The sequence below is a fragment of the Aethalodelphis obliquidens genome, unplaced genomic scaffold (genome assembly GCF_003676395.1).
Source record: "Aethalodelphis obliquidens isolate GAN/ISIS:26980383/991018 unplaced genomic scaffold, ASM367639v1 scaffold40, whole genome shotgun sequence".
Classification (NCBI taxonomy): Eukaryota; Metazoa; Chordata; class Mammalia; order Artiodactyla; family Delphinidae; genus Aethalodelphis; species Aethalodelphis obliquidens.
In genome coordinates, this window is record NW_020837984.1 from 162,282 (window position 1) to 189,414 (window position 27,133).

Here is a 27,133-nt window from a genome sequence, read left to right on the forward strand (position 1 = left end):
ATTGGTCACCTTCACTCCATGCACCCAAAGGACAGCCTCTTCCCTTTGCAGGATCAATCCTTTTGTCCAACAACCCGATTAACTGCTACCATCATTCAGCACTACAAGAAGTGCATATCCAGGTTCCCTCCTAAGTGAGAGTGCAGACCCTCAGGTTCACCCAATTTATTGTCCAATTTACTTCCTCCATGATAATTACCCACAAACCAGTCTTATTAGTTTAAATAAACGTTTATGTTTATCTTTCCTCCTCCACAGCCATACTGATCTTGTCTTACAAACATATACACTATTTCCCATCCTCAAAAAAGGAATCCAAAGCCCATAATCCTCTATCTTTCCATGGCCACCACCTGTATTCACTTGCCAGATTTTTCTCTCTTCCAAAAAACAGAACTAGGTCTATAGGCAGATGCTGCTTATACAGAACTTTTATGCTCTTTCTTTTCCTTACACTTCTTGTCCAAGTTTGCAGAGACCTAAAGACATTTCCTTAGACTGGAGCGTGAGTCTGATAATCACCTAATCAACCATGGATAATGAGGGAAATTCAGCTGCAATTTCTACCATCCCACTGATAAGCAAGCTGATTGGCTAAGCTGGTGTTTCTTTGCTCCCTCACCTCTCTACATGGGACCCATCTAGTACCGCACGCTACGGCAAAGGAGGCCAACATTTCAAAGATAGAAGAGGACTACAGCCCAGTTAAGGGTATACAAAGAACTGCGCTCTCTGATACAGAAGCCAGTAGCCATATGTGGCTATTTAAATCTAATTAATTAAAATTAAATTAAATGAAAATTTGAGTACCTCAATCAAATCAGCTTCATTTGAAGTGCTCAAGAGCCACACTTGGCTAGTGACTGGACGGTACAGATTTAGGACACTTCCAAATTCTATTGGACGGCTCTGGTCTAGAGTTTAGAATTTAACTAAATTGGAAGTTAACCTAGAATACTAGGCATATCTATCTCCAAGATACACGCCTGGCAATGAGGACAGGGAGCCAGGCCATTAGTTGTGGCTCCTATGGTTTGGGGCAGGTGTTCAAGGACAGAAAGGAAATGAGTAATTCTGGAACCTGGAAAAGTACTGTGGATTCCCAGAGAGAAAAAGAAAGCAGAATCATAGGATCTGGTATTACACTGGCATTGAACAGAGACCAGAGCCCAAGGATAAAGAATAAACATGAAATAAAACACCCCATTTGGAAGACAGAGCTCAAAGTGTCTGGGGTACACACAAAGATGGGAGAAAGGCTTTCCTCCCTTCAATCCAAACAGGTATTGTCTGTAAGACTCTAGCTGAGACAGCAGAAAAGAAAAAACAGAAGCTCTGATGGCAGGGACACTGCCCCTCCCACAACAGGTCAGGTTATCGTGCTGAAGAAACCTGTAACATCAAAAGTCTAACAAAGTAAAAATGATATGAGAACATCATTACCTGCAATAATTTCTAGGGAGACATTTATATTTTTGAAGAAACACATCTTTCCATTTCCTATATTTAAGAGGGAAAAAGAAGTAATCTGGGATAACATAACCTGAATAACAAAATATTGTTGAAAAGGAGAAATCAAGGAAGTAGAAGCAGCTGCTGACCCACATATAACTTCTAACCAAAATCAAAACTCAGTTGAGGCATGTAGCACACTGAGTGCAGTCACAAGCCCCACATGAAGATTTCATGAAGACATGGACTTAACATAGGATTCTCATCTGGGAGAAATATGGCAGAGCTATACATACATGTAAGTAATAAATCTAACTAGGATTACTAAACTCTAACTAAAAATAGTAAACAATGATCATTATTTAATGCAGCACTCATTAAACAATAAATTTCTAAAGGAGGGATTTTTTAAAACATAATTATCCTATTGAATACTCTTTTGGAAAAATGCCTAATGTGACTATGTGTTCTAGGGAATTACTGTAGACAAGTTCTGTACCAAATGCAAATTGCAGTGAGCTGAGTTTTACATCTATAAGCTAGAATATACTCTTTCATCTTGAGGCTCAGATTGTGACAGTAGTTCTACTGAGAAACATCACAGTCAGCAAGGCTGTAATGAACAGTTTAACCACAGGCTGTCCATCTCCTCTAGTTATAGCAACAGGTTGGTGATTTCTGAGGGCCTCAGAGATCACCTACGTATTCTATTAGTACATTTGATTTATATATGAATTTTTAACTGTATCTATGCTTCTTAAATTCTACATGTACTCTATTCTCCATTATGCACTTCATTTTCCTCTACAATTCACTGATAAAATAATCTTTCCATTGTATATCTAATTTGAATAAAACTTTTTTCCCTACCTCTTTCACAAAGCAAAAAAGAATGTTCGTAGCCATTTTATCTACTGTGTATTTCTTTGGTCCTGTGGTTACACTGACACCTGGTGGCACTAGAAAAGAAACTAGACTGCAATGACAAGTGATTTTTTTTTCTAGTGTTTTGAATTTATTCTATGTCACCTCAGATTTTATGTTTTTCTAAGACTACCTATACCCAGGACAGGAGAACTATTAAAGTACTATACTAACTCCACTGACAGCATATGTTAGTTTCAACTTTTCACTCTGACAAAGTGACTGGCAAGGATGGAGAATTATTTCAAGAATGTCACTGGGTAAGTAGGACTACCCACAGTTATTTATTTCATAATTAAATTTTATAATCAGAATGGTTATAAAGTAAGGCTTTCCCATCAAAGACATATATCATAATTTCAAACCACTCTCCCTATATATACAGATATATTTCTATAATGTGTCTTGGCCATGAATCCTTAGTCTGAAATGTAGTATTTGATTGCTACTTAGAAAAATTTTTTCTAAAATTGTAATGAAAAGTTACACTTCTTTCTTACAAAGGACCTCGTGTCTGCTCAACGACTAACAATCTTAAAGATGTATACTGATAGTAAAAACCATGACCAAATGGACAAAATTCATTATGTTAGGAATATAACAGAAAGATTGTGGTCAGTACCCCAATCTAATTCTACATGTTGCCAATGACATGTCTCTGTTTCTGACAGAAAGAAGTCAAATGGGCAATAAGCCATCAGAGATCATATCCAGAAAAACACATCTTTCAATCACATGAAAGTCTTAGAAGACAAAAACCTTATCATTTTTCCATATGTCTCCCCACCAACAGAGTCAAGAGAAACGTTTGATTTAGATAGCTGAGCTAGAAAAGTGAATTCTACCACTTTCTGTAATTATCCAATTCACGTTTTTGAAGTACTCATATAGCAGTAGTTTCCTTATAGGAGCCACCTCTGTATGATCTCCACAGTATGGCTTAGAGAAACAGATCATTACACTGCGGAGTCCCTATCAAAGAAAAAGTATGTGGCAAAACATCCCTCATCCCAAAACATCCCTCATCCCCTCGTCCCTATCAAAGAAAAAGTATGTGGCAAAACATCCCTCATCCCAAGGACCACTCCAGTGTTTAGGACCCTGCACTCTCACTGCCAAGGGCCTGGGTTCAATCCATAGTTGAGGAACTAAGATACCACAAGCTGCAGCGTGGCACGGCCAAAAAGTAAATTAATTCATTAATTTAATTAATTATTCAATTATGAACATGCAAGAACTCAAGGAACATTATTCCCATGGGTCCTTTCAGAGGACTCTGTTAAAGGAAGAATTTAGTTAACCAAACAAGACTGGAAAAACCATGGCAAAATAACTGATGATAAACTTCTAAGCTACTGAACCACATAACTATAAGAATAAAATAAAATGAAGGTATTAAGATGCCAGAATAGGATACAAAATGTTATTTCCACTGACAACGTTAATACAATATAACTAACAAAATTTGGCAAAGGACAGAAAAAAGAAAAAGAGTTACACAGGAGAATACAGGGATATTGATTTCTTCATTTTTAAAAGCCAGAAGTTTAATTCTATCAATCAAACATGACTAATAAAATGACAGATAGCGTAAATACATTTAATTATACGAAGGTAACACAAGAAAGATAATAAATATACTAGCTTCAAACTGCTTATCTTAAGGAATGAAAAGATAGTCTTAAAGCACTGAAGAGTATGATATAAAATAATAAAAAGTTACATCAAGAAAGTAAATAGAACATGAAATTAACATTTTTAAAATGTAACTTTTTAGTGAACAGCCATACTTCAGACCTGAGAAAACTCAAACTCCTATTTTCAAGAACATGTCCTCAAATAAAAATGCTTAAGTTATAATCCTTAAGGAAGATGATTAATCTTTCCATTGAAAGATCTAAAAATAACTCGAAAGATTAAGTTTAATTAATATAATACATATTAAATATATGAATGCTACACCTCAAAGTTCATAGCACCTCAAAAAATAACTCTATGAATGATCACTAATCCATGAAAATACTAGTGAAAAGTGAAATACAAGTTGGTTTGTTCAACTCTGGAATATATCAACAGAGTCAGAGTTAAAGGATAGGCCACACGAGCTAAAGTATGACATATTTTACAATTCAATATTGAAATAGGCGGCCTCACATAACATTGCTTATAAAAAACTTTGTTCCTAATAAACATTACAGCTATGTTTAACTTTGAAGTTTACACAGACTAAGCAGAGACTCAGAAGAACAAAAAATGAAAAATAATCCATCAAAAGCCAAAACAGCATGCTGTGCAGTTCTCATAGAAATTGTTCTGTGAGGTTGCACTGGGTTGGATTTGAGCCTCCAATTTATCAGTGCTGTTTTAAATACAGCAAAATAAAAAGAAAATCTATTTCCTATATAATCAGCTATATTTTCACTTAAATCTACTATATTTATAAATAATGGTATTCATATTTCCAAAGCAGTTTTTACAAATCTATCCTTAGAATATTTACTGTGTATGCATTTATAAGGCAAGGGAAGGGGAGTGGAGAGAGAAGACAACAGTAAAGAAAGGAAATAAGAGGTAGACTCCTTGTTAAACATAAACTTTAAATTGCATGTTAGCAAATGATGTTCTATAAGAACAATTTTCATGTGGAAAGATATGGAGGAGAAGTTTCCTGAATTTGTGGGATTTTCTCATTTCAATTCTTACTGTCATTGAACTGAAAAGCTTCCTTCTAAACTCCATTTTATGAAAATCTTGGTGAGTTCTGTGTAGGAAAGATATTCCCATTATAAACAGTGGAGTAGTAAAATTTCTTACTGTCTGCATTTAGCCTTTAGTTCAATCATAATGACACACCACTGATGTTGATGACTTTTGCAGTCACCTGAAAGTTTCCATAGTTCTGTATTCATTTTCTACCCCTTCATCCCCCAGTTTAGGTGTTAACTGGGCCACAGGATAGGTACTACAACATGCAAGGGAATATAGCTTCCCTAGCGGGGAGGGGTAACATACTCCAAAGTTTCAGCAATGAACAGTTTGGAAAGATAAAGCTACAGATGGGGAAGGAAGCTATACTAGACAGGCAGTCCCCCTTTCTCACTTTAAGTCCAGGTGGTCCAACCACTCTTCCTTACCTAGAGATTATCATCGATAGCTTGGTGCAAACCTTGAAGTGTTCTAGATTTTGTTTTAATAAAAAAACCTCTTCCATTATAGATGGAAACACAGATCACTATGGTTATTTAAAAGAGGGAGAAATATACAGGTAAGTAAAGCACATTGCTAAAGTTTGTCATATTATTTATGGGTCAGAGCAGACACTAGAGCCCACAACACCTAACTAAACAAAACACCTAACTGAAGAGTCACATATCCATTCTTTGTCACTATGTTTTTGCAAAAGCTCAGCCTGCACTTTTCCTTTTCTCTTCCTTTTTAAAAAGTACTCTACTTCCGGGCTTCACTGGTGGTACAGTGGTTGAGAATCTGCCTGCCAATGCAGGGGACACGGGTTCGAGCCCTGGTCTGGGAAGATCCCACATGCCACAGAGCAACTAGGCCCGTGAGCCACAACTACTGAGCCTGCGCGTCTGGAGCTTGTGCTCCGCAACAAGAGAGGCCACGACAGTGAGAGGCCCGCCCACCGCAACTAGAGAAAGCCCTCGCACAGAAACTAAGACCAAACACAGCCAAAAATAAATAAATAAATAAACAAAAAAACCCTCTACTTCCAAACAAGGACCTAATACAATTGATGCAGTACTTGAGCATGCTGAGTACTCTATGTACTATATATCCTTGGGCTTAAACTCTCTGCTTGAGTCAAAATATTTTTTGTATTAGCCAATACAAAACATAATTAGGATGGTAGTTTGCTGCCAAAGAAACTAAATAAATCCTATTACTAAAAATAAGTGATTTAAAGTTTTTCACTGGTGTGAATTATCCTGGCAACTCTTCCTTCATTAACATAAAAAACAGCAAGTATATCCTGAAATATAAATCACTAAAAACTCTGCATCTCTAATTTTCTCCAAATAGTTATATAATAAGTAAGCACGATGCTGAATTTAGTAAATGGGACTATTATATTTTGAAACTGTAAACTAAGTGATCAAGCTAGCATTTCTCAAATAGTCCCATGGAATATTAATGTTTTTTGAGATAGTCCCCCTAAGTGTTCCACAAATAAAAATAATATTAAGGTCAAATACATTTCAAAATGCTGGATTAAAGTTAACATAAGTGATATTTTAAAAAAAATAAGTGATATTTTATAAGAAGCTATTTCAGAGACCTTCATTCTTTCATTCAACAAATAATTTACTGCATGCCTACCATATACCAGACACTGATCTGAGTTTGGGAGTTACAACAGTGAACAAGATAAATAAAATCCCTGCTCTCATGGAACATTCTTTCTAGTGAGAGGAGTCAATAAACAAAGTAGCAAATAAATAAAATAATTGCAGCCAGTGATAAGAACTATGAAAATACTAAAACAGGATAACATAGAGTACAGAGGATACTGCAGACTAGGTGGACACATAAAGCTACATGGCTACTAATTTTTGTTTTTCTACACTAGGGAATACAGAACATAGCATTTCCCAAACATATGTTGATCAGGAATACTTCTGTCAATGAACATCTATTAATAGCTCACTGAATCAATTCAGGAAATGCTATTCTAACCAATACACAGACAGTAGAAAGATCAAAATTTAAATACAGAACTTCTGATCCTAAATACAGTGTTTTCACACTTCCTCATCTGTGATAGTAGAAATAATAATAGTACAAATGTCATAGAATCATGGTGAAAATTAAACAAGGTAATTCATGTAAAACATCTGACACAGGGTTTGGTACACATTCTCTACTTAATAAATTTTGCTGTTACTATTAATACAGTACTCTGCACATGATATCTTCCTCTGTCATCCCAGGGTGACTTATTTTTCCCTCTTTTAATACATTGAACACGTTATTTCTAACTCTTTTACAGGACTTAATTCCTTTTGTTCACGCCTCTATGTTAGATTCCTTGAAGATAACAACTAGAATAGAGATTGCACTTAGCACGGCTTCAGTGAAAGCTTAAGCTTACTATGTAGTTGTACAGAATATCTGAAGTGGGTTAAATGTGGATGTGGTAAAAAAAAAAAAAGAAACTTTACATAAAAAGTAATCTCCCCTCTAGGAAACTCAAACCATATTACAGCAAGGCTTCCATGAAACATCTTCATAATAGTATATATCACATATTTAAAACACTTTTATAAATTAACATCACCAGTAATGGATCATTTTCTTCCTGATAAGATGCACTAAGATACCATTTCACTTCTGTGGTATTCCTGGAGAAATGTATAACCTGTACTTTATCAAGAAAAAACATCAGACAAACCCAAATTGAAAGACATTCTACAAAATAAATGGCCTGAACTCTTCAAAAATGCTAAAATCATAACAGATAAAGACTGAAAAACTGTTCCAAATTACGGGAGGCTAAAGAGACATAACATCTAAATATAATAAATAATCCTGGACTGATCCTGAACCAATTAAAAAAATTTTTTTTTATTTGCTAAAAAGGACATTAGTGGAGCAACTGGCAAACCTGAATAAAATCTGTAGATTAAACAACAGTACTGTATCAGTGTTAACTTCCTGATTTTGATTATTTTATGGCAGTTACATAAAAGAATTTCATTGCTTCTAGGAAGTTCACACAGAAGTATTTATGGGTAAAGAAGCTTTATGTCTACAATTTAATCTCAAAGGGTTCCAAAAAAATAATACATGGATAAATATATAGGGAGAAAAAATGATATAGTGAACAGGGCAAAAGAACAGACTTTGGGTGAAAGGTACACAAGAATCCTTTGTACTGTTATTTCCATAAGTCTGAAATTATTTCAAAACAAAACACTTGTCTAAGAACAGAAAAAAAAGGAAAGATGGCAAATAATCATATGAAAAGATGGTCAACATCATTAGCAATCAGGAAAAATACAAATTAAAATCACAACGAGATACCACTAAATCCCTATTAAAATGACTAAAATGTAAAAAAAGAAAAAAAGAAAAATTTGTCAATACCAAGTGACACGGTGAGGATGTGCGACAACTGAAACTCTCAAACATTACTGGAGGGGATGCAAAATGGGAGAGTCACTATATAAGAAACTTACAAATTGTTTTCCAAAATTAAACATACACTTACCACACTAACCAACAATCCTAAATATTAATTCAAGAGAAATGAAAACTTATATTCAAACAAAACCTGTGTGCAAAAGTTTGTGGCAATTTATTCATAATCACCAAACACTGAAAACTCAGATGTCTATCAACTGGTAAATAGATAAATTGTGGTGCACTCATACAATGGAATACTACTTGGAAAGAAAGGAATGAATTACTGATACATGCAACAACATGTATGAATCTCAATAGCATTATGCTAAGTGAAAGAAGTCAGTCTCAAAGGTTACATGTTATATTGTTTCATATATATTTATGACATTCTGTAAAAAAAACAAACTACAGGGGAGTTCCCTGGTGGCCCAGGATTCTGGGCTTCCACTGCTGTGGCCCAGGTTCAATCCCTGGTCAAGGAACTGAGATCCCACAAGCTGCAAGGCACAGCCAAAAAAGAAAAAAGCAAACTACAGGCATGAAAACAGAAAACAGATCAGTGGTTATCAGGGGTGAGGTAGGGGGAAAAGGTTGATTAAAAATAGGCAGCATGATGGAATTTTGCAAGGTGATGGAACTGTTCTGTGTCTTGACTGTCATTGTCATTACACATTTTTATGCATACATCAAAACTCGTAAAACTGTACACTAAAAAGAATGAATTCTACTGCACATAACTTTAAGAATATATATTCTTAAGTTTACAAGGAAAAAATTATTTTCATAGATATTTTATTCTCAGCCCAATAAAGACTAGGTAGGTACTATTACTCTCATTTTATAAGTGAGGAAACTGAAGCATACAGTAAATAAATGAACATATGAATTACATGTGGCAGGACCAAAACTATAATCCAAATACACTGATTCTGTACAAATGTTTTATTCTCTTAATTTTCTCATGTTCCACTAAACTTTATGGGCCACAATGTCCCCAAAGACAAACAGGATGAAAGGGAGGGAGGAAGCTAAAAAGACAGGTATTAGAAGTATGCCCTTCAGAATTTGGCCTTTGTTTTTTTTTTTAAATATTTACTTATTTGTTTGTTTGTTTATTATTTATTTTGGCTGCGCCGGGTCTTACTTGCAGAACACAGACTCTTAGTTGCGGCATGTGGACTTCTTAGTTGCAGCACGTGAACTCTTAGTTACTGCATGCGGATTTCTTACCTGCAGTATGCAGGATCTAGTTCCCCAACCAGGAATCGAACCCAGGCCCCCTGCATTGGGAACACAGAGTCTTACCCACTGGACCACCAGGGAAGTCCCTGGCCTTTGTTCTTAATGAATTAAAAAACGACCACAGGGCTTCCCTGGTGGCGCAGTGGTTGAGAGTCCACCTGCTGATGCAGGGGACACGGGTTCGTGCCCCGGTCCGGGAAGATCCAACATGCCACGGAGCGGCTAGGCCCGTAAGCCATGGCCGCAGAGCCTGCGCGTCCGGAGCCTGTGCTCCGCGACGGGAGAGGCCACAACAGTGAGAGGCCCAAGTACCGCAAAAAAAAAAAACAAAAAAAAGAAAACCAGACCATAACTGAAGAAGTCTGAATAGTGATCCATATAGGCAACAAATTAACTAGTGTTAAAGGTTTAGCTCATGATTTCTTCCATAAAACATTCTTAATTTCTTAATGCTAAGAAAAAGCAAAAGCAAACATAAAACATTCACAGGTAACCCTGTAACTAATGCTACAATTTAAACTCTACCTGGTCTTCAGAACAACATTGAGAACAATGATAATGACTACAATTCAGAACAGGTTTTACAACTTTAAGTAAATATTTAAAAGATATTCTCAAAAAAAAAAAAAAAAAAAAGATATTCTCAAATGCTATCACCCAAGGGTAGAAAACAAAAAAGAACCTTTAAAAATACCTTTTGGTTTCAAAATCAAAGAAGTGACAGTATAATATTTGCCAGAGAACATACTATAAATACAACAGCTTTAGGGAAAATTAAGCTTAGTTTCTTTAGCAAAAAATAAAAAATTGTATCTGTACCACAAATAATATACTTCACCTAAAAACAGTGGTGTGGTTTCCTCTAAAGTAGTGGCATTAGGATCTGCCCCAGCTTCTAAAAGAATCTGTATGATCTTCCAATGTCCTTGACTTGCAGCAAGATGTAATGCACAGAAACCCTCAAAAGTCTTTGTCTTAATGTAGTTTTTAGATGAATCTATGAAAGAATAAAAAACTATCAATTAGAAGGTATCACTTCTATTTCTTGGATTAAAAAGCAAAGATTCCAAGAAGAATTTAACAAACTATTAAAAGATAATTATAAATGGGAGGTCTCATAGTTTAAAACTCTCTAGAAAATCAAGAAAAAGTTCTACAAGGGTCACAGTATAAACAGCTTCCCAGTAGTCTTAATACAAATTCTGCCCACACACTCATTTTCTCTTCTCTAATTTTTGGTAAGTGGGGGAAGGAGAGCAGCAGGAATTGAAAAGTAATAACACAAAAGCAAGATCCAAAATTTACTGAAATATTAATAAATTTGATTCTTTTATTTCTAAATTTCCATGAGGAAAATGGTCTCACCTGTAGCATTACTTCCTTGTACTCAACTAATAAGATGAAGGTATTTAAAATACTCCTTTTCTAACCTAAAACTACATTCTAATCATTAATGAAGCCTACATTTCTAAAATAATAAAATGCACTCCAAAGAAACTGAACAATGGCATACAATTTATAAGGAACTTATGAGTTGACTTAAGTTTTCTGGGTTTGTTATGAAAATCTAAAAGTTTTGGTAACATTCAAATTATGTAAACAATGTCCACATTAAATTTTTTGTAAGTCCACAGCAAAAGATAATATTAAGTGACTTTCTTACCTTTGCTTCCAAAACAATAAAATTCTAAACCCACAATAGAACGGTGGGTTGAACGGGGGAGGCATTTCTGAGAGCATTGATAAACAAAAACAAAAAATAAACAAGTAAAAAAAGCTTTAAATAATATTTTCCTGAAATACCAGAATTAAAACTAACGCTCCTGACTACAATAATCATCTGTTTTAAGTAATTCCTGCAATCTTCACTGCTGAAACTGTCAGTCTAAGCCATAATAATATTCAACTAACAGCTTGTAAGCATAAATAAACAGCCTCCAACTTTACCAGATACACAACTAAATGGCAAGATAGGGTAGTTATGTTTTAAAAGTTCCTATCACAAAAACAGTGTTCCCAGATTAGTCAGAAGCTGACATATATTCAGATATCCACAAAACTATAAGGTTAAGACATGAAAAACTAGGAACACACAGATATATATAGATACAGATATGTAAATAGCTCCCAAATAGAAAATTTCAACATTATAAAGAAGCTAGTTCTTCCCAAAATAATAATAAATTTATTATAATTCTAATCAAAATGTCAACAGAGCTGGGTATTAGTTCATTGATTGGTTTTATACTTGTAAAGTGACTCAAGTTGATGGGGTTACGGAGGGCAGGTAAGTATAACAAAGAATTTAGAAAAATAAAAGAAGGAATATATTGGGGGGAAGCTAGACTTACTATTAAACCATGTGTTAAAGTTAGAATAAGTAAAATAACATGGTCCATCTGAACACAACACTTGATCACTACGCTACACTGCCTTATTTATCTAAGGATTTCCAATATCTGTTATCATGCCCAGTATAACAGTGTAATATTTTCTTAACATGAACTAATAAAAAGTACTATGAATTATTAGATCATATATTGGCCACATAAAAGTACTTGTTCACAGTACGTTATAATTAATTGCAAGAGTTTAAGTGACCTTTCGTCAGCAAATGGTTTAATATAGAATGGCATGATTAACTGTCACTGAAGATCATTATTGTTCTTCAAGATTTAATAAACTTCATGAAATCTCAGTACCTATTACACTAAACTGCCAATACAGAAGAACAGCAAATTTGTTATTTGTGCTAATACTTTATACAGAAAGCTAAAGTGAAATATATATACATATATATATATATGCATATTAAATTTCTAAGTAATCCATACTTCAGTGTTCTTCTCCAACTTGAATGAAAAGGCCATGTATGATTTCTAGGCTAGATTCTGGATCTAAAATGAAGACAGTAAAGCAAAGCCTTTCTAACCTTTTAAGACTCTTCCATCCTTTTTGTCTAGGCCTGAGCACCTTCATACTTTAGTACACTAATAAAAAGTATGTTTCAGGAATCTCTGGCAGTTAACTAATATTAGATGAATTTAAGGAGGCATAAATTATATAATAAAAGACAATTTTATGTATACCAGCTGAGCTACAAGGGACAAGAGAATTATGAATCATATAAAACACAGGTATAGCAAGTATAAAGAATGACAGAAATGTCAAACTTGCTTTTGAAACTTTTAAGATTAACCCATAATAACAAGTTAACTGGTTACAGATATGAAGATGCTACTGTCATCATTAAGCGGAAGAGACCTCACTTCACTCTTCAAGACTAGAAATGTTTGTACGTCACCATCACTTTAAAATACCTCCCTACATGAAGCTGTATGTTAGCTAGACATTTTACAAAGTAGTCAGCTACCATTCCCCACTGGTAAATATTTATGAACTTGAACTAACCAGAAAAGTTTAAATTATAATCTTTTTTAGAAGGCAGTGGATCTGAATTAAGTATGGACTTTAATTTACAAAAGAAGGGATGAGTCAGGGGAATATAGAAAACATTTTTGAAAGTGACCAATAGGCTATATAGCCCTTTTGCTTCATTTTAGTTTGATTTTTCTAGTGAATCAAGTAACCAAATCTGACAGAATTTTGGACATTAGTTCCAACTACACAGAACAACCAAACTCATGGAAAACTGAGACCAAAAATGTCACCACCTCCTAGAATAAGTCATATAGCTGCTTCCTACCCTCTGCAAACCCTATTTCCTATCTCCCTACCCCTACCCTAATCTTTGTGTATGTACTGCACATAAATTAGATTTATCCAAAATTTATTTCATAATAGTGAACTCTAATACAAATTGTGAGAAATTTTTATTTGACCATTTATATCAACTATTCACACAGTTAACTATGAGTGACTTACCCTCCAAAAACATCAAGCCTAAAAAAGAATAGTCATTAACAATGAAGGTGATACTTTTAACTTCTAAAAGAAAACATAGATGACTTAAATAGCCAGTTCAAACACATTAAGTCAAAAGCCTGCCTAATTTTATTCAGCAGCTAAAAGGAAAAAAAATTATAACATAAAACTGATGTGGGAAAAGATAACAGTATATCTGGAATGAACTTTTTGACTAGAAACAAATATTCAAATTCATGCCTTTGGGGACTTCCCTGGTGGCGCAGTGGTTAAGAATCTGCCTGCCAATGCAGGGGACACGGGTTCGAGCCCTGGTCTGGGAAGATCCCACATGCCAGGGAGCAACTAAGCCCATGTGCCACAGCTACTGAAGCCCGTGCGCCTAGAGACCGTGCTCCGCAACAACAGAAGCCACTGCAATGAGAAGCCCACGTGCTGCAACGAAGACCCAACACAGCCAAAAATAAATCAATAAAATAAATATATAACAACAACAAAAAATCCATGCCTTTGTCACTAGAGATAGTTTGGGAATTCAAGCTATAGAATTAACTTCAAACAAATTCTGAAAACATGTATTTTTACATTTGAGGCATAAACTCTATCTTTCCAATGTCTTTAAACATTCAACTATAATAGACTCTAGAACACGTGATTTAAAAAGCATTCATGATAAACTTCCTGTATTATGATTTGGAGAATTTAGCCTTGTCATCTCTCATCCCTTAAAACAAAACAAACAAAAAGCCACACCAAAAACATTTTGAGGATTACTTTCTTTCCCATCCATGAAGTAACGCGTTAGTAATTTTGATGAGCTATGGTCCCAAAAGTCTACCTTCTGAGTGACTGGTGATGGTAAGTACACAGGGGAGAAAAATATGAATGTCCATGATTAATGAAATGTAAATGGTGCACTGAGTGTCATAACATGGAGTGTTATATTCAAACTCAGTTTAAATTAACTGAATGTTAAAAATGTTTACTTTGATTAAACGCTGGAAACATACTACAGTGGAAAAACATGGGCTTTAGAGTCAGAGAGAAATGGGTTCAAATCAAATATCCTGGTTTATTACATAACTTTTGACAAGTCAATTTCTCTGAGCCTTGGTCTTTTCAATAAAATGGGGGTAACATGTCCTCAATAGCAGTTTTGCATATTTAGATAAGTAATGTAAATCAAGCATCTAGTACAATGACTGCTACAAAGCAGTGCTCAATCACCATTAATTCTCTTCCCACACCCCGCTTCCTGAGTGTCACACTGTCTCATTTAGTCTCATTTACTGAGCCCCTCACTCAGTTGTGTGCTGGCTGTGTAACTGGCTCTGAGGGAGTGAAAAAAGAAAAAAGAAAAGTTTATAGAATTGGTTTGTAACACTGGCTGATTTCTATGGTGTAACTACTCCCACATGGCTGATCTCAATCTACCAGCTTTGAAGTCTACCCAATACAGAGCTGGAAAGAGATGTACATGATTACTCTCTGTCCCATTACTCTGTTTTATTTTTTCCACAACACTTTTATCTTTTGAAATTACCTTGTTTAACTGTTTAGGTATTTATTCTGTTCCCACCCCTACCCCCAAAGGGAATAAAAACACTACGGCAGGGACCTTGTCTGTCCTGTTCTCTTCTGTGTCCTCAGCAAGTACAAAATCAAACTAATTGGTAAGAGTCCCCAAATTCAGGAAACTGAAAAGTATTAAAAAAAAAAAAAAGACTAATTCAAGGAAAACACTCATACCCTCAATTTCGGCAGCACTATTCTTTTTCTTTGGAGAAGGAATAAAAAATAAACATGACCAGTAAGTACCAAATGCTTAAATTAAAACAGCAGATTACTTCTGCCACATCACCTAGCTTAGCAATAAAAATCGGCCAGGCATAAGCACTTCCATATAAACGGCAACGTTTCTAAATGTCCAGCTGGAACACCATACTTATATAATTCAAGGTAGGCAATCTTACCATTCTTAATAACACAGAAGCAGTTACTGTATGGTTATACAAAGGTAAACAAATACTACTGTTAATAAGTCATGTATTACCATTTTTTTTCTTTTATTAATCCAGCTTGCAAGCCCAGCCTCCCACACCCCGAATTTACTTTACCTGCACGAATTAACATCCGCAAACATTCTATAGAGTTGTGATAAGCTGCTTCATGAATTGGCATCCATCCCCTGTTATCAGCAACATCAACACTACGTCCGTTTTTGAGTAGTTTTCTTAAGACTTTAACATTGCCTTCCCTGGCAGCAAGTCCAACCGTGGAGCATGTGTCAGAGTAAGCCTCTGTAAAATCCATTCTTTTGACCAGTCTACAAAACAAGGCGGGAAGAAAACACTACCGTCAATAAAACAACACTGCACTCCTAGATATTAGCAGATCACTGTGGATCTGTCTAGCATCTCTCACATAACTGCTGGGGAACAGCCTGAGGTGGAGATAGCAACCTGTCAGGCCATAGCCTCTGCCAGTCTAAACCAGGAAGTCTCTCTGTTTGGGGGACTGGGCTTCCTTAGAATCCTCTTATTAAAGATATCAAGGGAGTTTTAAGTGTTCTATCACTCCTTGTCTGAGCAGCTCCTTCCTGCAGGCTTCTGCTCCCATTCATACTCCAACAAAATGCACTCACTGGAACACTGTTGATGAGAGAGTGAAATTCCTTCAGTTAATCCCAAATGTATATAGTCTACTGTGCAGAGATGGCCATTTAACGACCAGCAACACTCAGCCTCAAGAACTAATTTTATAGCTCTCTACAGGGAAAAGCTAAACCCAAAAAAGCCAGAAAGGAGTGAAGGACATTTTTTTAAAAAAACAAAGATAAGTAGTAATTCTAGTTTTTATGTCCCTGGTGGTTCTTTCCAGAAGGAACAAAACACTTGGGTTTTCTTTCCTTGATGAAACAGTCCCACTGACTGAATATACTAAAATGAACAAAGACCATCATAGATGGGTCCAGCTTTCCTACACTAGCCCAGAAAGTTTTTCACAGCATTATTAGCCTCTTCCTCACAATCTCCCTTCAAAGTTCAAGTTCCCCTGGAGTCAGTGTCCAGTATAGCTCAGCATATGACTCTTACAAAGACAATTTCTTGTTAGTCACACTATGAGGCAGGTTGGGATAAGACCCAGGATTCTCAGGGCAACAGTTATCTCTCAAAAGGCAGTCCCTCTCAGTAACATTTCAGTTCCATTCTTCCTTTTAGTTTTTCTAAATATCTTACGAGGTAGGTCAGGAAATACCAACAACATGTCTAGTCCAATACAGGTAAAAAACTTTCTAGAGTGATATTCTAAATAATTTAATCAGAACGGGAGGTTTGAGGGAAGAAGTTAAAAGTAAGCACACAGCAGTTCCTGTAGTAAGTTTAAACTTATCTATGGTCATGTTTAAATATAAAGCTGTATCTGCAGAACCTGATTCTACAGAGAGCTAATATTAGCTATGAATTAATCTGATTAAATCAACCAGTCCATTACTAAGGAAGCGAAGATATTTATTACAGAACATTTAATTATTCAGTTAATAATTATTTACTGAGTACCAATTAAATGATCAGCAATGTGGAGGATATAAAGATGACACAGAAGTTGCAAGGAGGGGGAATGAAAAAGACACTGAAGGAGACCTTCAACATGGTGGAGGAGTAAGATGCAGAGATCACCTTCCTCCATACAGATACATCAGAAATACATCACACGTGGAACAACTCCTACAGAACACCTACTGAACGCTGGCAGAAGACCTCAGACTTCCCAAAAGGCAAGAAACTCCCCACGTACCTGGGCAGGGCAAAAGAAAAAAGAAACAACAGAGACAAAAGAAAAAACAGAGGCAAAAGAATAGGGACAGGACCTGCACCTCTGGGAGGGACCTGTGAAGGAGGAGAAGTTTCCACACACTAGGAAGCCCCTTCACTGGCGGAGATGGGGGGTGGCAGAGGGGAAGCTTCAGAGCCACGGAGGAGAGCACAGCAACAGGGCTGCAGAGGGCAAAGCGAAGAGATTCCCACACAGGGGATCCGTGCCGAACAGCACTCACCAGCCTGAGAGGCTTGTCTGCTCACCCGCCGGGGTGGGTGGTGGCTGAGAGCTGAGGCTCGGGCTTTGGAGGTCAGATCCCAGGGAGAGAACTGGAGTTGGCTGCGGGAACACAGCCTTAAGGGGGCTAGTGAGCCACAGCTAGCCGGGAGGGAGTCCGGGAAAAAGTCTGGAACTGCCGAAGAGGCAAGAGACCATTGTTGCGTGGTGCGCGAGGAGACGGGATTCAGAGCACCGCCTAAACAAGCTCCAGAGATGGGCGCGAGGCGCGGCTACCAGCGCAGACACCAGAGACGGGCATGAGATGCTAAGGCTGCCACTGCAGCCACCAAGAAGCCTGTGTGCAAGCACAGGTCACTATCCACACCGCCCCTCCCGGGGGCCTGTGCAGCCCGCCACTTCCAGGGTCCCATGATCCAGGGACAACTTTCCTGGGAGAAGACACAGCGCACCTGAGGCTGTTACAACGTCGCTATGGCCTCTGCCGCCGCAGGCTCGCCCCACATTCCGTACTCCTCCCTCCCCCGGGCCTGAGTGAGCCAGAGCCCCCGAATCAGCTGCTCCTTTAACCCCGTCCTGTCTGAGCAGGGAACAGACGCCCTCAGGCGACCTACACGCAGAGGCGCGGCCAAATCCAAAGCTGAACCCCAGGAGCTGTGCGAACAAAGAAGAGAAAGGGAAATTTCTCCCAGCAGCCTCAGGAGCAGCGGATTAAATCTCCACAATCAACTTGATGTACCCTGCATATGTGGAATACTTGAACAGACAACGAATCATCCCAAAATTGAGGAAGAGGACTTTGGGAGCAACTTGAGAGTTGGAGTTTCCTTTTAATTTGTTTCAGGTTTTATGTTTACCTTAGTTTAGTATTTAGAGTTTATTATCATTGGTAGATTTGTTTATTGATTTGGTTGCTCTTTTTTAATATATATATATGTTTTTCCTTTTTCGCTTTTCGTGAGTGTGTATGTATATGCTTCTTTGTCTGATTTTGTCTGTAGAGCTTTGCTTTTACCATTTGTTCTAAAGTTCTGTCTATCCGTTTTTCATTTTTTCCTTTTTTTTAAGTATAGTTTTTAGTGCTTGTTATCATGGGTAGATTTGTTTTTTGATTTGGTTGCTCTCTTCTTTCTTTCTTTTTTATTAGTTTTTAATTTTTAATAATTTTTTATTTTAATAACTTTATTTTATTTTATTTTTTTCTTACTTTCTTTTTTTCTCCCTCTTCTTCTGAGCCATGTGGCTGACAGGGTCCTGGTGCTTCTGCAGGGTGTCAGGCCTGTGCCTCTGAGGTGGGAGAGCCAAGTTCAGGACACTGGTCCACCAGAGACCTCCTGGCTCCAAGTAATATCAAACAGTGAAAGCTCTCCCAGAGATCTCCATCTCAACACTAACACCCAGCTCCACTCAACGACCAGCAAGCTACAGTGCTGGACACCCTATGCAAAACAACTAGAAAGACAGGAACACAACCCCACCCATTAGCAGAGAGGCTATGTAAAATCATAATAAGGTCACAGACAACCCAAAACAAACCACTGGACTTGGTCCTGCCCACCAGAAAGACAAGATCTAACCTCATCCACCAGAACACAGGCACTAGTCCCCTGCACCAGGAAGCCTACACAACCCACTGAATCAACGTTAGCCACTGGGGGCAGATACAAAAACAACAGGAACTACGAACCTTCAGCCAGCGAAAAAGAGAACCCAAACACAGTAAGCAAAATGAGAAGACAGAGAAAGACACAGCAGATGAAGGAGCAAGGTAAAAACCCATCAGACCAAAAAAATGAAGAGGAAATAGGCAGTCTACTTGAAAAAGAATTCAGAGTAATGATAGTAGAGATGATCCAAAATCTTGGAAATAGAATGGAGAAAATACAAGAAATGTTTAACAAGGACCTAGAAGAACTAAAGAGCAAAGAAACAATGATGAACAACACAATAAATGAAATTAAAAATTCTCTAGAAGGAATCAATAGCAGAATGACTGAGGGAGAAGAACAGATAAGTGACCTGAAAGATAAAATAGTGGAAATAACTACCACAGAGCAGAATAAAGAATGAAAAGAATTGAGGACAGCCTCAGAGACCTCTGGGACAATATTAAATGCACCAACATTCGAATTATAGGGGTCCCAGAAAAACAACAGAAAAAGAAAGTGACTGAGAAAATATTTGAAGAGATTATAGTTGAAAACTTCCCTAATATGGGAAAGGAAATAGTCAATCAAGTCCAGGAAATGCAGAGAGTCCCATACAGGATAAATCCAAGGAGAAATACGCCAAGACACATATTAATCAAACGATCAAAAATTAAATACAAAGAAAAAATATTAAAAGCAGCAAGGGAAAAACAACAAATAACATACAACAGAATCCCCATAAGGTTAACAGCTTATCTTTCAACAGAAACTCTGCAAGCCAGAAGGGAGTGGCAGGACATATTTAAAGTGATGAAAGGGGAACACCTACAACCAAGATTACTCTACCCAGCTAGGATCTCATTCAGATTCGACAGAGAAATTAAAATCTTTACCAACAAGCAAAAGCTAAGAGAATTCAGCACCACCAAACCAGCTTCACAACAAATGCTAAAGGAACATCTCTAGGCAGGAAACACAAGAGAAGGAAAAGACCTACAATAACAAACCCAAAACAATTAAGAAAATGGTCATAGGAACATACATATTGACAATTACCTTAAATGTAAATGGATTAAATGCTCCAACCAAAAGACACAGACTGGCTGAATGGATAGAAAAACAAGACCCATTTATATGCTGTCTACAGAGACCCACTTCAGACCTAGGGACACATACAGACTGAAAGTGAGGGGATGGAAAAAGATATTCCATGCAAATGGAAATCAAAAGAAAGCAGGAGTAACAATTCTCATATCAGACAAAATAGACTTTAAAATAAAGACTGTTAAAGAGACAAAGGAGGACACTACATAATGATTAAGGGATCAATCCAATAAGAAGGTATAACAGCTGTAAATATTTATGCACCCAACATAGGAGCACCTCAATACATAAGGCAAATGCTAACACCCATTAAAAGGGGAAATCGACAGCAACACCATCACAATAGGGGACTTTAACACCCCACTTTCACCAATGGAGAGATCAACCAAAATGAAAATAAATAAGGAAACACAAGCTTTAAATGACACATTAAACAAGATGGACCTAACTGATATTTATAGGATATTCCATCCAAAAACAACAGAATACACTTTCTTCTCAAGTGCTCATAGAACATTCTCCAAAACAGATCATATATTGGGTCACAAATCAAGCCTTGGCAAATTTAAGAAAACTAAAATCGTATCAAGTATCTTTTCCGACCACAATGCTATTAGACTAGATATCAATTACAGGAAAAAAACCGTAAAAAAGACAGACACATGGAGGGTACACAATACACTACTTAATAACCAAGAGATCACTGAAGAAATCAAAAAGGAAATCAATAAATACCTAGAAACAAATGACAATGAAAACATAACGACCCAAAACCTATGGGATGCAGCAAAAGCACTTCTAAGAGGGAAGTTTATAGCAATACAATTCTACCTCAAGGAACAAGAAACATCTCAAATAAACAACCTAACCTTACATCTAAAGCAATTAGAGAAAGAACTAAAAAAAACCAAAGTTAGCAGAAGAAAAGAAATCAAAAAGATCAGATCAGAAATAAATGAAAAATATATGAAGGAAATAGCAAAGATCAATAAAACTAAAAGCTGGTTCTTTGAGAAGATAAACAAAATTGATAAACCATTAGCCAGACTCATCAAGAAAAAAAGGGATAAGACTCAAATCAAAAGAATTAGAAATAAAAACGGAGAAGTAACAACTGACACTGCACAAATACAAAGGATCATGAGAGATTACTACAAGCAACTCTATGCCAATAAACTGGACAACCTGGAAGAAATGGACAAATTCTTAGAAAAGCACAACCTTCCAAGACTGAACCAGGAAGAAATAGAAAATATAAACAGACCAATCACAAGCACTGAAATTGAGACTGTGATTAAAAATCTTCCAACAAACAACAGTCCTGGACTAGATGGCTTCACAGGCGAATTCTATCAAACATTTAGAGAAGAGCTAACACCTATCCTTTTCAAACTCTTCCAAAATATGGTAGAGGGAAGAACACTCTCAAACTCATTCTACAAGGCAACATCATCACCCTGATAACAAAACCAGACAAAGATGTCACCAAGAAAGACAACTACAGGCCAATATCACTGATGAACATAGATGCAAAAATCCTCAATAAAATACTAGCAAACAGAATCCAACAGAACATTAAAAGGATCATACACCATAATCAAATGGGGTTTATCCCAAGAATACAAAGATTCTTCAATATATGCAAATCAATCAATGTGATACTCCATATTAACAAACTGAAGGAGTAAACCATATGATCATCTCAAATGATGCAGACAAAGCTTTTGACAAAATTCAACACCCATTTATGATAAAAACCCTCCAGAAAGTAGGCATAGAGGGAACTTACCTCAACATAATAAAGGCCATATATGACAAACTCACAGCCAACATCGTTCTCAATGGTGAAAAACTGAAAGCATTTCTTCTAAGATCAGGAACAAGACAAGGCTGTCCACTCCCACCACTAGTATTCAACATAGATTTGGAAGTTTTAGTCACAGCAATCAGAGATGAAAAGAAATAAAAGGAATCCAAATCGGTAAAGAAAAAGTAAAGCTGTCACTGTTTGCAGATGACATGATACTATACATAGAGAATCCTAAAGATGCTGCCAGAAAACTACTACAGCTGATCAATGAATTTGTTAAAGTAGAAGGATACAAAATTAATGCTCAGCAATCTCTTGCATTCCTATACACTAATGATGAAAAATCTGAAAGAGAAATTAAGGGAACACTCCCATTTACCACTGCAACTAAAAGAATAAAATACCTAGGAATAAATCTACCTAAGGAGACAAAAGACCTGTATGCAGAAAACTATAAGACACTCATGAAAGAAATTAAAGATGATACAAATAGATGGAGAGATATACCACGTTCTTGGACTGGAAGAATCAACATTGTGAAAATGACTATACAACCCAAAGCAAACTACAGATTCAATGCAATCCCTATCAAACTACCACTAGCATTTTTCACAGAACTAGAACAAAAAATTTCACAATTTGTATGGAAACACAAGACCCCAAGTAGCCAAAGCAATTGAGAGAGAAAAACGGAGCTGGAGGAATCAGGCTCCCTGACTTCAGACTATACTATAAAGCGATAGTAATCAAGCAGTATGGTACTGGCAAAATAACAGAAATATAGATCAATGTAACAGGACAGAAAGCCCAGAGATAAACCCACGCACATATGGTCACCTTATTTTTGATAAAGGAGTCAAGAATATACAATGGAGAAAAGACAGCCTCTTCAATAAGTGGGGCTGGGCAAACTGGACAGCTACATGTAAAAGAATAAAATTAGAATACTCCCTAACACCATATACAAAAATAAACTCAAAATGGATTAAAGACCTAAATGTAAGGCCAGACACTATAAAACTCTTAGAGGAAAACATAGGCAGAACACTCTATGACATAAATCACAGCAAGATCCTTTTTGACCCACCTCCTACAGAAGTGGAAATAAAAACAAAAATAAACAAATGGGACCTAATGAAACGTAAATGCTTTTGCACAGCAAAGGAAGCCATAAACAAGACGAAAAAACAACCCTCAGGATGGGAAAAAATATTTGCAAATGAAGCAACTGACAAAGGATTAATCTCCAAAATTTACAATCAGCTCATGCAGCTCAATATCCAAAAAACAAACAACCCAATCCAAAAATGGGCAGAAGACCTAAACAGACATTTCTCCAAAGAAGACGTACAGATTGCCAACAAACACATGAAAGGATGCTCAACATCACTAAGCATTAGAGAAATGCAAATCAAAACTAAATGAGGTATCACCTCACACCAGTCAGAATGGCCATCATCAAAAAAATGTACAAACAATAAATGCTGGAAAGAGTGTGGAGAAAAGGGAACCCTCTTGCACTGTTGGTGGGAATGTATATTGATACAGCCACTATGGAGAACAGTATGGAGGTTCCCTAAACAACTACAAATAGAACTACCATATGACCCAGCTATCCCACTACTGGGCATATATCCTGAGAAAACCATAATTCAAAAAAAGTCATGTTCCACAATGTTCATCGCAGCATTATGTACAATAGCCAGGACATGGAAGCAACCTAAGTGTCCATCGACAGATGAATGGATAAAGAAGATGTGGTACATATATACAATGGAATATTACTCAGTCATAAAAAGAAACGAAATTGAGTTATTTGTAGTGAAGTGGATGGACCTAAAGTCTGTCATACAGAGTGAAGTAAGTCAGAAAGAGAAAAACAAATACTATATGCTAACACATATATATGGAACCTTAAAAAAAAAGTGGTTCTGAGGAACCTAGGGGTAGGACAGGAATAAAGATACAGACGTAGAGAACGGACTTGAGGACGTGGGGAGGGGGAAGAGTAAGCTGGGACGAAGTGAGAGAGTGGCATGGACTTATATATACTACCAAATGTAAAACAGCTAGCTAGTGGGAAGCAGCTGCAAAGCACAGGGAGATCATCGCCTGCTTTGTGACCACCTAGAGGGGTGGGATAGGGAGGGTGGGAGGGAGACACAAGCGGGAGGAGATATGGGGATGTATGTATATGTATAGCTGATTCACTTTGTTATAAAGCAGAAAGTAACACACCATTGTGAAGCAACTGTACTCTAATAAAGATGGTAAAATAAATAAATAAAATTTTTTGGATGTCTTAAAAAAAAAGAGATGACATAGACACAGATTCTATCTCAAGTTATGTACTGTCTCACAGAAATGATAAATATACGTGATTCAAAATAGCATAAAGTGCCATAAGAGAAGTACAGATAAAGAGCCATGAGTAATCAAAGAAGGGGAAGACTACTTCAACTTGGTGGGGGATATGAGCTGTGCCTAAAAGATAAGGGAGGCTGTGACAATGAGATAACATGTAAAATAGCATTTCTTGGGCAGAAGAAAAAATATAACCAAAATTATGGAAATGAACAAGCAAGGGTGAGTAAGGTTCAGTGAATAATGGAAACAATTTACTTTGGAAGGAGGATTAGGTAAAAAAAAAGAATAGTAGAAAAATGAGGTTGCAGACATAGCCAAACTATGGAGAATCTTGAATGGTAAGCTGTATGTTTTTAAATATATTACTTCTAGCCAAGGCCATTACATCCAAATTTCACAAAAAAGAACAAATCACACATTTTAGGTCTATTTATAAGCATATTCATCTAATAGAAGAAAACTTTTTTCATACATAGGAAAACCACACACAAACACACATATAAGAATACTATTCCAAAGACATGAAAAACAACTTCAAGTAAAAACAGATAAGAATCCCCTTCTAAATTTACTGGGTTTTCTCACAGTTACAAATAATGTTAACAGATCCAGATTAATACACAATAATCTGAAAAAATTAACAGAACTGGATAATATCTTTCCGCTTAAGGGAAAGAGAAGCCAAAAGACATGTACTATAATAGCAGGATCGTTCTCTTCAACCTTTAATACCAACTAGTCAACAAGAATAAACTGTTAAGACCTCCCTTAATAAAACCTCCCTATGTTCTAGACTAAAATAGAGAGTACAGACTCAAACAACAAAATACATACAATGTAATAACAAATATGTATGATACATAAACATCACCTAGACCTGAACTGGTAAACAAAATATCAGCTACAAAAATAAATTTTCAGGCAATTAAGGTAATTTGAAGATGGAATAGATATTTGATGATGTAATTATCGTTAGTATTCTTAGATGTGATAATGGCATTATGGTTATCAGGAAAATGTCCTTATTCTTATAAGTATTTAGCAGTGAAGTCACAACACATGCAGCTTATTTCAAAGGTTTTATTTATTTTTTCTTTTTTTGGTGGTATGCGGGCCTCTCACTGTTGTGGCCTCTCCCGTTGCAGAGCACAGGCTCCGGACGCGCAGGCTCAGCGGCCATGGCTCACGGGCCCAGCCGCTCCGCGGCATGTGGGATCCTCCCGGACTGGGGCACGAACCCGTGTCCCCTGCATCAGCAGGCGGACTCTCAACCACTGCGCCACCAGGGAAGCCCAAAAGGTTTTAGATTTAAAAGTATATAAAGAGAAAAAGAGTAAAGCAACTATGGCATAATGTTAATTATCGGACCCATGTGGAGAGTATATAAATGGTCACCATATTCCTTTTTTCTAACTTTTCTGTATGTTTGAAATTTTTCGAAAAATTTGGGGGGAAACTAACCATTCCAGGCAATGTGAAACCACAGCTTGGAGAAAATTAAAAGACCTGGTTATTCTTTTTTTATATATAAATTTATTTATTTTATTTTTGGCTGCGTGGGTCTTCGTTGCTGTGCACAGGCTTTTCTTCAGCTGTGGGGAGTGGGGGCTACTCTTCATTGCAGGTTCGCGGGGCTTCACATAGCAGTGGCTTCTCTTGTTGCGAAGCATGGGCTCTAGGCGCACGGGCTTCAGTAGTTGTGGCACGTGGGCTCAGTAGTTGTGGCTCGCAGGCTTTAGAGCGTAGGCTCAGTAGTTGTGACTCACGAGCTTAGTTGCTCCGCAGTACGGGGGATCTTCCCGGACCAGGGCTCGAACCCGTGTTCCCTGCATTAGCAGGCGGATTCTTAACCACTGCGTCACCAGGGAGGCCCAGACCTGATTATTCCTAAATTAAGTTTTTCTTTGTGACATTTTCCTGCTGATTTCTTAAGAGCATAAATAATACTCCTTGAACCTGGATGTTCTAGCATTCTTTTATAAAGCTAAAGACTACCAAACAGAAATCCTCAAGAAAGAATAATCATTTGTTAAGGTTTCTGCTTTCACATACAGAAACACTGCACTGATGGTCCAAGTGAGCTTCCTAAACAGTATTTTGGAGCAGTAGCTCTAGCCTTCAGATCAAAACATTTTTTAGGATACTTGACCTGTTGGATAAACTCATGAAAGCTATTAAATTTCTCCCCAGAAAAATGTACACAGATCCCAAATCTTGTATACAGCTTCAGGAGGTCTCACATATGGCTTCCAAAGCCTATACACGAGCTAAAAACCTTTGCCTACTCTTTTCTGAGTGACTCCTGAGAATACTAAAGATGAATAAGGTCGTTTCACGCAGAAAATTTAAATATGCAAGCAATTTTTGTTGAAATAATATTCAACAGCTCTTCTACAGGCACAAAACTTCTGTAGTAAACTTTCTGCTTTTATTCGACAGGTAGAAAGATTTTTTTTAATGTAAAAATAGATTACACTCCCTGCAAATCCAGTTTTCAAAC

The 27,133-nt window shown here is 36.8% G+C and overlaps 1 protein-coding gene across 3 annotated transcripts in view; it reads right to left on the bottom strand.

Moving 5' to 3' along the window:
* Positions 1-27,133, bottom strand: part of ASB3 (ankyrin repeat and SOCS box containing 3) — a 93,512-nt gene that overhangs the window by 44,175 nt on the left and 22,204 nt on the right. For 2 of the 3 annotated variants that reach the window (XM_027131656.1, XM_027131657.1), the window contains exons 2-3: positions 15,765-15,973; positions 10,601-10,759 (exon numbers count right to left, since the gene is read on the bottom strand). In XM_027131656.1, the coding sequence (XP_026987457.1) occupies positions 10,601-10,759; positions 15,765-15,960 (355 nt within the window). In that variant the 5' untranslated portion in view covers positions 15,961-15,973. The remainder of the gene's footprint in view (positions 1-10,600; positions 10,760-15,764; positions 15,974-27,133) is intronic. The other variant, XM_027131658.1, reaches the window with a different exon arrangement.